At 51.6% G+C, this 14,720-nt stretch overlaps 1 protein-coding gene across 1 annotated transcript in view; it reads left to right on the top strand.

Annotated features, from left to right (window-relative positions):
* The window catches only part of CES4A (carboxylesterase 4A), a gene marked incomplete at its 3' end in the record, with an annotated part of 19,649 nt that extends 6,820 nt beyond the window's left edge, over positions 1 to 12,829 (top strand). Inside the window, exons 3-15 of the mRNA XM_080703499.1 lie at positions 3,239 to 3,380; positions 3,460 to 3,593; positions 4,273 to 4,426; positions 6,238 to 6,342; positions 6,422 to 6,526; positions 6,639 to 6,677; positions 8,337 to 8,477; positions 8,964 to 9,044; positions 9,116 to 9,211; positions 9,417 to 9,570; positions 10,467 to 10,598; positions 10,800 to 10,872; positions 12,664 to 12,829. Of these exons, the coding sequence (XP_080559625.1) occupies positions 3,239 to 3,380; positions 3,460 to 3,593; positions 4,273 to 4,426; positions 6,238 to 6,342; positions 6,422 to 6,526; positions 6,639 to 6,677; positions 8,337 to 8,477; positions 8,964 to 9,044; positions 9,116 to 9,211; positions 9,417 to 9,570; positions 10,467 to 10,598; positions 10,800 to 10,872; positions 12,664 to 12,829 (1,522 nt within the window). The remainder of the gene's footprint in view (positions 1 to 3,238; positions 3,381 to 3,459; positions 3,594 to 4,272; positions 4,427 to 6,237; positions 6,343 to 6,421; positions 6,527 to 6,638; positions 6,678 to 8,336; positions 8,478 to 8,963; positions 9,045 to 9,115; positions 9,212 to 9,416; positions 9,571 to 10,466; positions 10,599 to 10,799; positions 10,873 to 12,663) is intronic.
* Between the last annotated feature and the right edge of the window lie 1,891 nt (positions 12,830 to 14,720).

The following is a 14,720-nucleotide window of genomic DNA, read 5'->3' as shown; positions in this document are numbered from 1 at the left end:
TGTTACTAGAATAACAGAATGTTATCATTTGAACATTGGCTGTCAAGGAGAAAGCCCAGGCATTCTGGACATTGTGTGACTATTACATCCTACCTTGCTGGTATCAGATGAGAAAACTTGGAATGACCATTGCTAAGATTCTGAGGATCCGGGTCTAGAGGTCAGGGTGTCCATCGCATAGAAGTCTGGGTTAGAACATTAGTCTGAGCCAGGTGTGGTGGCGCACACTTGTAATCCCAGCATTCGGGAGGCTGAGACTGGAGGATCACAGTTTGCGGACAGCCTCAGTTACTTAGAGGCCCTCCACAATTTAGAGAAACCGTTTCAAGATAAAGAATTAAAAATAGGGCCGGGGGTGTAGCTCGTAGGTCGAATGCCCCTGGGTTCCATCCCCAGAGCCCCCCCCCCAAAAAGAACATTAGTCTGTTGTTAGTACATTAACCATAAGCTGTCAGAACATGGGATGTTTGGAACACAGAGTGGCAGGTGTAAGAATTTACAGATTGCTTAGAACAAACTATGGGACGGTGGTTAAGGGAGGGAAGGGGTTGTTGTAGAGATGGGGGCTTCCACCTGCAGAATTATGGTGAATGTGAAAGGAAGTGGTCAGAATCCACATTTATTTCAAGGGCAAAGTTGATGGAATTCACCAAAGAATTAGATATGAGTCACAAGGGAAGAAGAACCATGAATGATAACTAGTTTGGGGCCAGAGCAGCTCAGGAAGTAGAGGTGCCATTTCCCAAAACGGGGATGGCTGGGATAGGAGGAGCTTTGTGCAAAACAAGAGTTCATTTGGGGCATATGGAGTTTGGCGTGTCCAAGTGACGTGGAGCAGGTGGTTGGAGAAAGAGGGCTGGAAGCAAAGTGGCCATCAGTGTGAAAATGTCAGCAGTGCGCCCGTGGAACCTGGCCTGGTGAGAACTTGGGAGAGAACAGTCAGAATAGAGAAGCCAGGGTTGAGGGCTGAGCCCTGTCATGCTGAGACCCGGAGAGGAGAGCAAGCCACAGAGGAAGTGTCAGGAAAATCAGGGAAGTGAGGTATTGCAGAAACCTAGAGACAGAACGCTGTTCCAGAAGGGAGGGAAGAGCCAGGCGTGGTAGCACATGCCTGTAATCCCAGTGCTTGGGAGGCGGAGACAGGAGGATCACACTTCGCAAGGCTCTAAGCAATTTAGTGAGCCTCTGTTTCAAAATAAAAACTAAAATAAAGGGAGGTCTGTAGTTTGGAAGTAGAATGCCTCCTCTGGGTTCAGTCAATAGCACCATGAGAAAAAGAAGAAAGAAAACAAGGAAGAGGAAGAGGAGAGGGAGGCTGGACATGTGGCACACACCTGTAATCCCAGTACTTGGGAGACTGAGACAGGAGGATCACAGATTGGAGGCCAGCCTCAGCAACTCCAGTGCCAAAACATTTAAAAATTAAATAAATAAAGGAGGAGAACATGATCAGCCATGTTGAGCACTGCCAGGTTGAGTAAGACAGCAACAGGCATTTAGTAAGAGAGAGGTCACTGGTGGTCATGGCAGGAGTGGCTTTGGTGATGGGATGGGAACAGCAATCTCGGTTATTCATAACCTTAATTCATTAAGCAGGGTCTCACTAAGAAGCTGAGGCTGGCCATGAACCTGTGATCCTCCTGTCTCAGCCTCCCAAGTACTGGGCTCACAAGTGTGCGCCACCACGCCTGGCATCTCAGTTCTTGACTATAGGCACTTTGGCTTTCCTGGGTGAAAGGCTGGGTGTGGTTCATTGGCCAGCACCCTAACACCAACATTAGCTGCTGCCAAGAAGTCAAGCAAGGAAGACCAAACACAGTCGGTAGTGATAAAGGTATGCTGCCTGCTGGCTAGACAGGTGATGGGTTAGAGGGGAAGAAAACCAGCTGAAAAGTTTGGCCTGGGGGACACAGCAGTTGCTGGGGAAGGTGGTGAGAGGGGCTAAGCTTTGGATAAGGCAGGTAAAGTGCTTTAGGAAAGACAGATGAAAGAGTGGCAGGTGATGCTCTGGGGACAGGCTAAGACAAGAGAAGAAGAGGGATAGGAGAGATGGGAGGAACGACAGACAAGGTTCCCTACACCCAACAGATGAGTCCACCTTACAAGAACAGACACCCTAGGGCTGGACCAGCAGCTGGAAAAGGTGAGGTGGCCAGACAGCCCATCTCCACAGATCCACACGGGATAGGACACGGGCTGGGTACCAGGTGAATCCACCGCTGTCCCTGCCCTCAGAGAATGCTTGGCCACTTGGGAAGAAAAATTACCAATTGGAATAACTCCAACCACAACTCCAACTAGAGAGATGGCACTTCTGAGCTGGCTTTAAACGTGAGTAGGGGCTTGCGCTAGACATGGTGGCACATGCCTCTAAGCCCAGTACTTGGGAGGCTGAGACAGAAAGATCACAGGTTTGAGGACAGCCTCAGCAATGTAGTAAGACTCTCAGTAACCTAGCAAGATCCTGTTTTAAACTAAGAAATAAAAAGGGGCTGTAGCTTAGAGGTGGAATGCCCCTGGGCTCAACCCCTAGTCACACATACACACACACACACACACACACACACACACGCACGCACACATACACGCAAAACATGAGTACAGTTTTGCTGGATCGGGCACAAGGCATTTGGCAGAGCAAACAGAGGCACAGGGGCTTGGAGATGGGGGGCAAGTGGTTGCATGTATCTGGAGCCGAGGATGCCCGCAAAAGTGTTGACTGGATAGAAAGGTGGGCCGGGGTCAGTTTGGGTGAATCTGGACTTTATTGGAGGGCAACGGAGAGCTAGGGGAGGCTTAAGGGGGGAGTGACTGGTGAGATTTGTGTTCTGTAGACCCCTCCAGCCACAGTGAGGACAAGGTGGAGGAGTGTGAAGAGACCAAGCAGTGTCCAGACCAGAGATGCCCAGAGAAAGCACCGCTCCTAGGGATGGACAGGAGGACTGGGGAAAGGCCGAGGCATGATACGACAGGAAAGGGCCCAGTATTTACCTTAACAGTCTCTAATAGGAGCAGAGACTCACAGACTCACAACCCAGGGAGAGTAAAGGGCAAGACGCAAGGCAGAGGGATGGATTCTGGAGAGGCCCGCCTGCCTCCCAGGACAGGACCCCGAGGCTGGCGGAGGCCTCTGGGAACACCGCACACTACAGAGCTTGCCTGGGTTTTGCTTTGGCTCTGTGCCCTCGCCGCAGACACTGGATTGAAACCGCTCTCTTCCCCTCCCCTGTGCCCGCAGGTGCCTTCAGGAGTCTTGGGGGCAGGTAACCTCCATGTACTTAAGCACGCGGAAGCAGTACCAGTGGCTGCGCTTCAGTGAGGACTGCCTGTACCTGAACGTGTACGCGCCCCAGCGCGCGCCGGGGGACCCTCTGCTGCCGGTGAGCCCTCAGCTTCCACTTCCCGCCCCCCGGCTCTCCATGTCCCTGCCCTGCTCAGGCCCCGGCCTTCCTTGGCCAGGTGATGGTCTGGTTCCCAGGAGGCGCCTTCCTCGTGGGCGCCGCCACCACCTACGACGGCTCGGAGTTGGCGGCCCGAGAGAAAGTGGTGCTGGTGATTCTGCAGCACAGGCTCGGCATCCTGGGCTTCCTAAGGTGGGCTCCGGGCACAGGAGGGGGGGGGGTGGAGGGCCGGCTGATACTGGATTCTTTTTGTGTGTGTGTGGCACTGGGAGTGGAGCCCAGGGGCTTTTCTACCTCCGGGCTATAGGCCCAGACCTGTTTTATACTTAATTTGGAAACAGGGTCTCACTAAGTTGCTGAGAGCCTCACTAGGTACTTGAGGCTGGTTTCGAACCTGTGGGATCCTCCTGTCTCACCCTCCCAAGAGCTGGGATTACAAACATGTGCCAACATGCCCAGCTTGATACTGGATTCTAACTCTTTTTTTTTTTTTTTTTTTTTTTTTTTTGTGTGTGTGTGTGTGTGTGTGGTACTGGGGGTGGAACCCAGGGGCTTTCTACCTCCAGGCTATACTCCCAGACATATATATATATATTGGAAACAGGATCTCACTAAGTTGCTGAGAGCCTCAGTAAGTAGCTGAGGCTGGCTTCGAACCTGTGCGATCCTCCTGTCTTAGTCTCCCAAGTACTGGGATTACAAGCGTGCGCCATCACGCCCGGCCTGGATTCTAACTCTAAGGAAGGGGGTGTGGTCACAGAGCTGGGTCTAGGTAGAAAAGGCAGGGCACTGCAGTGCTGTATGGGGTAGGAGCCCTTCACAACTTGATGGCGGAAATTTGGGACCCTGACCGTAAACCCCGCGTGTCCAGCACTGAGGACAGCCAGGCCCGTGGAAACTGGGCGCTGCTGGACCAGATAGCAGCTCTGCGCTGGGTGCAAGAGAACATCGAGGCCTTCGGCGGAGACCCAGACAGCGTGACCTTGTTCGGCCAGTCTGCCGGAGCCATGTGCATCTCGGGACTGGTGAGTGTCATGTCCTCGTGCACCAGCACAGACACCACCCTGCTTGTTCCACAAACACATCCTTTGCTGCACAGGCTTGTGCGCAGATCTGCAGGTACAGGAATGTGCCAGTCGCCAGATCCCTCACAGCACAGGGTAGCCACCTTGTTCAGGGATGGTGCTGTTGACAAAACCAAGCCCCAGAGGGGCAGTGCTGAGACGGATACTTGGTACTGTCCGATACCCAGTACCTCCTGCCTTCCCACCTCCTCTCTACTCCCTGAGCAGAGCCCACTACCTGCTCTCTGGGCAGGACTGGAGCCACAGAACAGGCCTAGGAGTCAACAGGCCTGGTTGAAGACCTAGCTTTGGTCCTGACCCTTGGGGCACTGCTGGCCTGGGAGGACACAGGCTTGGGAAATGAGCGGGGACCACACCAGGCCTCGCAAAGCACAGTAATAATAATTCTCAAGCATCTGAGCACTTGCTGTGTTCTAGACCCTCTTCTGAGCATCTTACATGTATTCCTTCATTTAAGACCCTCAACAAAGCCGGGCGTGGTGGCACATGTTATTCTTTAACTTGGGAAGCTGAGACAGAAGGATCGCGGGTTAAAAGACAGCCTCAGCAAGTAGTGAGACTCATCAGCCTAGCAAGACCATGTTTCCAAATAAGAAATAAAAAATAGGACTGGGGGCCGGGTGTGGTGGTGCACACTTGTAATCCCCGCGCTTGGGAGGCAGAGACAGGAGGATCGCGCTGGTTCGGAGCCAGCCTTGCTGGCTTAAGAGACCCTGTTTCCACATAAAAAGGTAAAAAAAATAGGTCTGGGAGTGTAGCCCGTGGGAGTGTATCCCGGAGGTAGAAGAGCTTCCAGGAACCACCAAAAAAAAAAAAAAAAAAAAAAATAGGACTGGGGGTGTAGCTCGAAGGTAGAATGCCTCTGGGTTCGATTTCCAGTAACACACACACACACACACACACACACACACACACACACCCTCAACAGTCCAAAAGAAAAAAGTGTTTTTGTCCCCATCCTACAGATGAAGAAACTAGGCCTAGAGAAAAGCTGGGAACTGATTGGATCAGATGTGGATTTAGAGAGGTAGCCCAGTCTGCTGTATGGGACTGAGCTAGAAAGAAGTGAGAACACAGATTGGAAACCAACTGAGAGGATGGGAGGTGGACAAGGGAGAGTAGGGTTTATCCCGGAGCAGACAATGGGGGCTGGCTCCAAAACAGAGGCAGGAAGGATGGAGAGCAGAGGGGGCTGTGGAGTGGTGCAGGAGGCCTCTGGACAGGCCCGGGCCAGATGTGGTGTGGGGACAAACAGAAGACACAGGAAAGGTCCCTAGGACTGTGTGGATGGTGTGGGGTAAGGGTACCACCCAGCTGGGGATCAGCTAGAGCAGGTGTGGAGCACATAAATGCTGAGATATGCAAGAGACAAGATGGGGCCCTGGATAAAGTTTCTTACACTTGGGCAATGGAGAGAAGAGCTATAGGCGGGTAACTGGGACTGTAGGAACCATGGGGTCCTTCCTTTACCCTCATTTTGAACCCTGTAGGAGAGAAAGGCTCCATCCCTATACCAGAAGATTCCTTCCCACAATCTCAGATCCCTTTGTGACCCTTGGTCTCACTGCACTAACCAGAAGCAGGAAGACACTGGCTTTAAGTCTATGGCTCTAGCCAGGACTCCTGGCTCCTTCCCAGCCGCCTGCCCTCCCCGAGTACCCTCAGGCTGCTCGGCAATGGCCAGACAGGTACCCAAAGCAGGCTGTGTCTCTACTTGAGCATCTCATGGGCGCCCTGCCCCCTCCCTACAGATGCTGTCGCCCCTAGCCCGGGACCTCTTCCATCGGGCCATTTCCCAGAGTGGCACCGTAACAATCAAATCCTTCATCACTCGCGATCCTTTGAAGGTGGCCAAGGTGGGTATCTCTCCTCTCTCGGGACTCAGCAGGAGAGGGCAGGAGAGGGGCATCCCCGAGCATCCATTCTTCTCTGCAGAAAGTTGCCCACCTGGCTGGCTGTAACCACACCAGCACGAGGATCATGGTAGACTGTCTGAGGACTCTAACAGGAGCCCAGGTGATGCGTGTGTCCAAGAAGATGGTAGGTAGGATGTTCTACCTGATCTGACTGCCTGGAAACTACAGCAGTCATTTATCTTGGGAGCGCATTGGGGAGACTTCATTTAACGCTAATCTCTTCCTCTCCCCCACAGAATTTTTTCCATATGAACATCGAAAAAGAACCTCAGGAAGTGAGCAGGCCATATCCTGCAATTTGAGTATTTAAACTCCGTGTGTGTGTGTGTGTGTGTGTTACTACGATTGAACCCAGGGTACTTCTACCTCTGAGATATATCCCTAGCCCTATTTTATTTTTTATTTAGAAACAGGGTCTTACTAGGTTGCTGAGGGCCTTGCTAACTTGCTGAGTCTGGCCTTAAACCTGCAACCCTCCTGCTTCAGCCTCCCAAGTACCAAGATTACAGGCATGTGCCACCACATCTGACTCAATCTGAGTATTTATTGAGTACCTACTGTGTACCAGGTACTCAGGATATTCAAAGAACTGTTCAGACCAAAATCCCTTCCTGGTGGAACTACTGTTCCATTGGGGAGAGACAATAAACCTATAAGTAAATAAATTATTTACTTCCTTAGAAGGTGATAAGTGAGGCCAGGCGTGGTGGTGCACACTTTTAATCCCAGTATTTGGGAGGCAGAGACAGGAGGATCACGGGTCCACAGCCAGCCTCAGCTACTTAGTGAGGCCCTCTGCAATTTAATGAGACCCTGTTTCAAAAATAAAGAATAAAAAATAGGGCTGGGGGTGTAGCTCAGAGGTAGAATGCCCTTGGGTTCAAACTCCAATATCAAGGAAAAAAAGTGATAACTGAATTGCAAAAAATGGAGAGAATGAGGGGACCAGGCATGGTGAGAGGGATGGGATGTGTGAGTGTGTGTGTGTGTGTGTGTGTAGTATTGGGTATTGAACCTAAGCATTCTTACTCTGAGCAACACTTCCAGCCCTATTTTTTTTTTTTTTTTTTTTTTTTTTTTTTTTTTGCGGGTCTGGGGATGGAACACAGGGGCACTCGACCTCCGAGCTACACCACCTGCGCTACTTTTTTATTCTTTATTTTGAAACAGGGTCTCACTAAGTTGCAGAAGGCCTCACTAAGAAGCTGAGGCTGTCTGCAAACCGTGATCCTCCAGGCTCAGCTTCCCGAATGCTGGGATTACAAGTATGCGCCACCACGCCTGGCTCAGCCCTATTTTTTTTTTTTAACAGTCTCACTAAGTTGCAGACTAAATAGTCAAAGCTGGCTGCAAACCTGTGATCCTCCTGTCTCAGCCTCCCAAGTACTGAGATTACAGGTGTGCACCACCATGCCTAGCAAGATTTTTTTTTGTGTGTGTGTGGTACTACGGATGGAACTCAGGGGTATTCTACCTCTGAGCTACACCCCTACCCCTACTTTTTATTCTTTATTTTGAATCAGTCTCACTGAGTTGCAAAGGACCTCACTAAGTAGCTGAGGCTGTCTGCAAACCACGATCCTCCTGTCTCAGCCTCCCAAATGCTGGGATTACAAGCGTGGGTCACCATGCCTAGCAGGATTTTAAAATAGAATGGATAGTGCAGCCCTTACTGAGGTGACATTTTGCAAAGATTTTCAAGAGATGAGGGAGTGAGCTATGCAAATCTGAGGAACCTGGCCTTTCTGACCTGTTCTCTTCCAATACCTACCCTTCTCAGGGGTCACCATGGCCATTCCCAAGTTTTCTTTTTTTTTCCAACCAAGAAGCCTGGGCTAGAGCAGCCCCTGGAGGACTGGCTGAGCTGGGCACCCAAGGGCATGGTGACACTGGGAGGAAATGTGAGGTGACTGGTGGGGTGACTGGCTTTGCAGATTACATGGTTTTTGAGCCCCGTGGTGGACGGTGTGGTGTTTCCAGATGACCCTGAAGTGCTCCTGAGCAAGGGGCAGGTTTCACCTGTGCCCTACCTACTAGGTGTCAACAGCCAGGAGTTCAATTGGCTCTTACCCTATGTAAGTGATCGGGAAGGGTGCCTACCACAGTGGGGTAGCAGAGGATGCTTCTTGGGTGTTGCTGGGCACTAGGTCAGATGTCTAGCCCCTCTAGAGATGTACACATGTTTGGAAACCTCCTGCGTTCTCTATACAAGGAGAGCTGATGAGGAATAATGCAAGAGATGGGGAAGAAGAGTGGCCTCGTCAAGGTTTGGGGGGCCTGAGTCCTCAGGTCATATATTAGATAGGTTATCATCTCCATCCCTGAGTCTCCAGACAACTACAAATCCTGGGGCTGTCCTTTGCTCCTGGGTCAGGGTAGATGCCGTAGCTCAGGACAGACCCTCCCAACTCACTCCAACTCTAGAACAGGTGGCAATGATGGACAGGGAGCAAGAGGGTGGGACAGGGTCATGGACCTTCCCTGGGTTGTGCTCTGTCTGAGAATGTTTTATGGGAAAGACCTCAGGCCTAATCCACACCTGGTCTCTGTCTTGTGAGCAGATCATGAAGTTCCCACTAAGCCTGCACATGATGAGAAAAGACAGCATCTCCAGGCTGCTCTGGAGTTCCAGCTCCCTGATGGTGAGAAGCCCAGCCAGCAGGGGCACTCAGTTTGACCAGAGTCGGCCCCCTCCCCTTTCATAACCTATCAGATGCTCTTTGCCAATGGCCTTTGCCCAGGGTCGGGTTTTTCCTGTGGAAGGCCTGAAAGCATCTGGCATGGGAGCAGATGGCTGCTGATCAGCAAGGTACCCCCAGGCATCCTCAGGGTCGCAGGAGGTAGTTCTCATGGAGCAAAACTGGGTGTTAAGAATCAGCCAAGGCAGGGACCTTTCTGGGAAGCCCCCGTAGCCCAAAGCCTCTGGGGGCTGGAGCTGGGTACAAGTCACTGGTGTGCCACCTCTGGCCCAGGTGGCACGGTAGGCCTCAGGGTAGAAATGGCCTCTCCGCTAGAACATCACTAAGGAACAGATTACACTCGTGCTGAAGGAGTACCTGAGCGACACGGATGAGCACGACTTGAAGATGCTCCGAAACCGTGTAATGGACCTAGCTGGAGACGCCACCTTTGTGTACGCTACGGTGCAAACTGCCCGCTACCACCGAGGTATGGGGGTCCCCGAGTGTGGCCACATTGGCCCCCTCCACTCTCCAACAGGGCTCACCAATGGCTCACCTGCCTTCTCTGCCCTTCTGGGCTGGTGCAGGACTCCAAGGTGCCCCAGAGGAGGCAGTGAGCTATTAACTGTACAGAAAGAAGGGCTGTTCCTTACACACAAGGACAGGAAGGACCTCCCCCGGCCCAGAGGAGAAAGCCATAGCAGCAGGGAAGGCTTCCCGGCTGAGGTGTCAGGCTTAGAGGCAACTTAAAAGTCCTGCGGAGGCTGACTGGGGCTTGGGAACATGTGGCTGAGAGGTCAGAGGTGGGGCTGGAGAGGTGGGGCTGCTGAGCTAAGAAAGTAAAGTTTAGAAAATGTAAGAGAGCCGGGCGTGGTGGCACACACGCTTGTAATCCCCGCACTTGGGAGGCGGAGACAGGAGGATTGAGCTGGTTCGGAGACAGCCTCAGCTACTTAGTGAGGCTATCAGCAACTTGGTGAGACCCTGTTTCCAAATAAAATATAAAAAAGGTCTGGGAGTATAGCCGGGAGGTAGAAAGCCTCTGGGTTCCACCCCCAGTACCACCAAAGGAAAAAAAAAAAAAAAAGAAAAGAAAAGAAAATGGAAGAGGAAGTTTTCCACGATCGATTCTTGCCGTAATCCTGTGAACTCGGTTGTATTGTCCCCACTCTGCAGGTGAGGAATTGCCACTCAGAGAGGTTGAGTGGCTTGCCAGGGTCACACTGCTAATGAGTAGTGCAGACAAGATTCAAATGTATCCCCTTGAGTCTGATGCCAAAGCTCTTTCCCAAGCTTGATGAGGGGGCGGGGATGTACATGGGATGGATAGGATGCCCGGGCTGGGGCCTTTCCTGCAGCTCTCCTCGGTGCCCCTGTTCACAGATGCTGGCTTCCCTGTCTACCTGTATGAGTTTGAGCACCACGCTCCCTCAGGCATAATTGTCAAACATCGCGTTGATGGAGCAGACCACGGGGACGAGATCCAGTTCCTCTTTGGGAAACCCTTCTCCAAAGGTACTAAATCCCTGCCCAACATCCCCACTGGATGTCTGTTCTCCCCACCTGTGTATGTAGACCCAGCCCTCCATTGGCTGGCCACAGGGAGCTACCCAGTCCCTAGTCTAAGATGCTTTCCCCCCAAAAAAAGCCTTCTCTAGGGTGGGAGGTCAGCGCCCCCTACTCTGTCTGAAATGCCACGTCCTGTTCTTCCCCCAGTATGGTCCACAGGTGAAGAGAAGGCACTCAGTCTCCGGATGATGAAATACTGGGCCAACTTTGCCCGCACAGGGTGAGTCTGACCCCTGGCACATCCTGACTGCGCTAGACCTGAAGGCTGGCTGCTTTGGAGAGCTGCCCCTACATGTCCTCCAAGAACTGCCCAGTCAGCAGGAGCAGAGGGCCCCTTTCCACTCACTTTCTCCTGGTCAGTCACAAGATCCTAAATGTCTCTAGGATGTGTCCCCCTCTGCCTCATGACCCACACTCTTTCTCTTTCTTTCTTTCTCTTTCTTTCTTCCTCCTCCTCCTCCTCCTTCTTCTTTCTTTTTTTTTTTTTTTTTTTTTTTTTTTTTGCAGTACCAGGGATGGAACCCAGGGGCATTCTACCTCCGAGCTATACCCCCAGCCCTATGTTTTAATCTTTATTTTGAAACAGGGTCTCACTGAGTTGCAAAGGGCCTCATTAAGCAGCTGAGGCTGTCCTCGAACCATGATCCTCCTGTGTCAGTCTCCCAAATGCTGGGATTACAAGCGTGCGCCACCACGCCCAGCTTGACCACGCACTCTTCATCCACCCAAGCAGTCAACCAGCATTCATTGATGCTCCCTTTGTGTGCCCAGACCCAGTCCTGGGAGCTGGAGACCAAGAATGTCCCAAATATGCATTCCATCCTCCTTCAGCGCACCATATGAAAATAAAATTCCAGTCAGGCCCAGTGAGAGCTGAGCCTCATTGTAAGAGCCTATGGGCGGTGTCCAGCCCAGCCTGGGAGGGCGAGGAGCTTCAGGTGGAGCTGACAACTGAACTGAGCTTTGGCCACCTCCTGACTGTTTTCCTATCACATTCTCTCCTCCATTCTCCTATGAAACTAGAAAGGTCTTTTCCCCATAGCATCTGACCATGTCACTCACCGATTTCAAACCCTTTGTGGCTTCCCGGTGGCTCCAGAAAAATCCCAGCCCCTTAACCTGACACGAAAGGACCTTCAGAATCGCTCCTCCGGTTTGTACATCTTCACACACAACCCTGTTTTTACCTAACCCTGTACTTGTATTTCCCCCAAAGCCCAGATCTTCCAATACCTCTAATCCTCACACATGCCGCTCCCCACTCTGTACTTTTAAAAAAAAATTTTTGTCAAAGCCAGGCGTGGTGGTGCATGCTTGTAAACCCAGTACAAGGAGGGCTGAGACAGGATTGAAGATTCATGACCAGCCTTAGCACCTTAGTGGGGCCCTCTGCAACTCTTGGAGATAGAACACCTCTGGGTTCAATTCCCAGTTTAAAAAAAAGAAAGAAAGAAAGCCGGGTGTGGTGGCACATGCTTGTAATCCCTGTGCTTGGGAGGTGGAGACAGGAGGATGGCGCAGTTTCAAAGCCAGCCGCGCTGGCTTAAGAGACCCTGTTTCCAAATAAAAAAGTATAAAAATAAGGCCGGGCGTGGTGGCGCACGCTTGTAATCCCCGCACTTGGGAGGCAGAGACAGGAGGATCGCGCAGGTTCGAAGCCAGCCGCACTGGCGTAAGAGACCCTGTTTCAAAAATATAAAATAGATCTGGGAGTGTAGCCCGGAGGTAGAAGGGCTTCCAGGAACCCAGTACCACCAAAAAAAAAAAGTATAAAAATAGGTACTGGGAGTGTACACTGGAGGGTTTCCAGGAACCCCAGTACCACCAAAAAAAAAAAAAAAAAAAAAAAAGAAGAAGAAGAAAAAAGAAAAGAAAGAAAAGATCTAAGCATCATTTCCATAGTTCTCTTGGACCCCAGCTCCCAAGGGGAAGGTAAATGAGAAAGGGGTGAGAGGAAAAAGCAGGATAAAGGGAGGGAGAAGAACCGTCTCTCCTTCCTCCTCTGGGGCAGGAACCCCAATGACGGGAAGCTTCCCTACTGGCCGCGCTACGACAAGGATGAAAAGTATCTGCAGCTGGACTTCACCACCCGAGTGGGTGTGAAGCTCAAGGAGAAGAGGATGGCCTTCTGGAGGAGGCTGCACCAGCCCCAGAGACCTGAGAAGCAGAAGCCATGATGCAGGAGGAAGGGCTGGTCCCATCACCCGGGCCTCAGGGAGACTGGCCATGGGCGCATCTGGGGAACAGAGTCCCGCCCGCCCAATCTGGGAGCTCCCTATGGCCTCCAGACCACAGCTTTAGACACAGGAGCTTTATTCTGTTGGCCAAGCCCTGCACCACCTTGTCCAGCCTGACATCCCATCATACCCCCTAATCTCACTGTCTGCCTCAGGTCAAGCCAGGTGTTCTCATCGCTGCACTGTGCCCAGCTCTCCCAGCCTCCTGACAACCCCTTCTCCAGGTCTCCCTATCCTTCAAGATCTCCTTGTAGCCCCTCCTAATGAGAAGTCCATGCAAACTGCCACTGCCTGTCATTACATCCCACTTGTCATTTACCATTCATCCTGCTCAGCCAAGGCCCTGATCACACTGGCCTTGAAGCCCTAGGCAGGTTGCAACATGGAGCAAAACTGAGAACTTGGGATCTTCTCCCCCACCCACACTCATCTCCCCCAGGGCTCCCCCAAAGCCTGCACCTAGGTATGGTCCTCAATAAAGATGTGTGTTGACTTGAACCCACAGTTTCTCCACCTGTAAAATGGTTGAGTGAGCCAGGTGTCATGGCGCATGCCTGTGATCTCAGTACTTGGAAGACTGAAACAGAAGGATCACGGGTTTTAGGACAGCCTCAGCAATGCAGCAAGACCCCTTCTGTTAAAAAAAAGCCAGGCGTGGTGGCACACGCTTATAATCCCAGCATTTGGGAGGCCGAGACAGAAGGATCGGGGTTCACGGACAGCCTCAGCTACGTAGTGAGGCCCTTTGCAACTCAGTGAGACCCTGTTTCAAAATAAAGAATAAAAAAAATAGGGCAGGGGAGTGTAAATCAGAGGTAGAATCCTCTGGGTTCAATCCTCAGTACTACACAAACACACACACACACACACACACACACACACACACACACACACTGGGTGAAGTGGATGTTGTCTCAGTTTGAACTCTTGTAGGAACAGGTTACTGCCTGCTCCTTCCCAGGGTGCACTGTGAGGCCACACTGGATCCTCGAGCCGCAGCAAAGTTGCCTGGGCTGCAGGCCGCTGGGCTTGTTTCCTCCCTGCCTTAAGTGCATCCCCAGGTCATCAGAACAGAACAGCCGCGCTCTCATTCACTGTCCATCTCTTTAGCACCCATGCTCCTCACTCTCCAGCCTCTCTTGCAACCCAGTCTGAGAATATCCCAGCCTGCCCCTGTTTTTGTCTTGCTGTGTGTGTGCGCGCGTGTGTGTGTGCGTGTGTGTGTGTGTGTGTGTGTTTGTGTGTGTTTCAGTGATCCTCCTGCCTCAGTCTTATCAGTAGCTGGGACTATAGGTATATACCATCATGCCCGGCTTTATTTATTTACTTATTGTGGTCTGGTGATTGAACCCAGGAGCATTCTACCTTTGTTTTGTTTTGTTTTGGGTTCTTTTTGGTGGTACTGGGGTTCCTGGAAGCCCTTCTACCTCTGGGCTACACTCCCAGACCTATTTTTTATAGTTTTTTATTTGGAAACAGGGTCTCTTAAGCCAGCAAGGCTGGCTCCGAACCAGCGCGATCCTCCTGTCTCCGCCTCCCAATTCGGGGATTACAAGCGTGTGCCACCACGCCCGGCCAGCATTCTACCTATGAATTACACCCCCAGAACTATCTTATTTTTTACTTGGAAACAGGGCCTCACTAGGTTGATGTGAGCCTCACTGAGTTGCTGAGGTTGGCTTTGAACCTGCGGTCCTCCTGATTCAGCCTCCCAAGTACTGGAATTATAGGTGTGAGCCACCATCCCCCACCTTCTGTGGAGGTTTGGTAAATATATACATAACATAAAATTTAGCATTTTAACTTTTTTTGTTTTTTGGCAGTGCTGGGG

This window comes from Muscardinus avellanarius (genome assembly GCF_963383645.1).
Source record: "Muscardinus avellanarius genome assembly, chromosome: 10".
Classification (NCBI taxonomy): domain Eukaryota; kingdom Metazoa; phylum Chordata; class Mammalia; order Rodentia; family Gliridae; genus Muscardinus; species Muscardinus avellanarius.
This window is presented reverse-complemented; position numbering and strand designations above follow the sequence as displayed.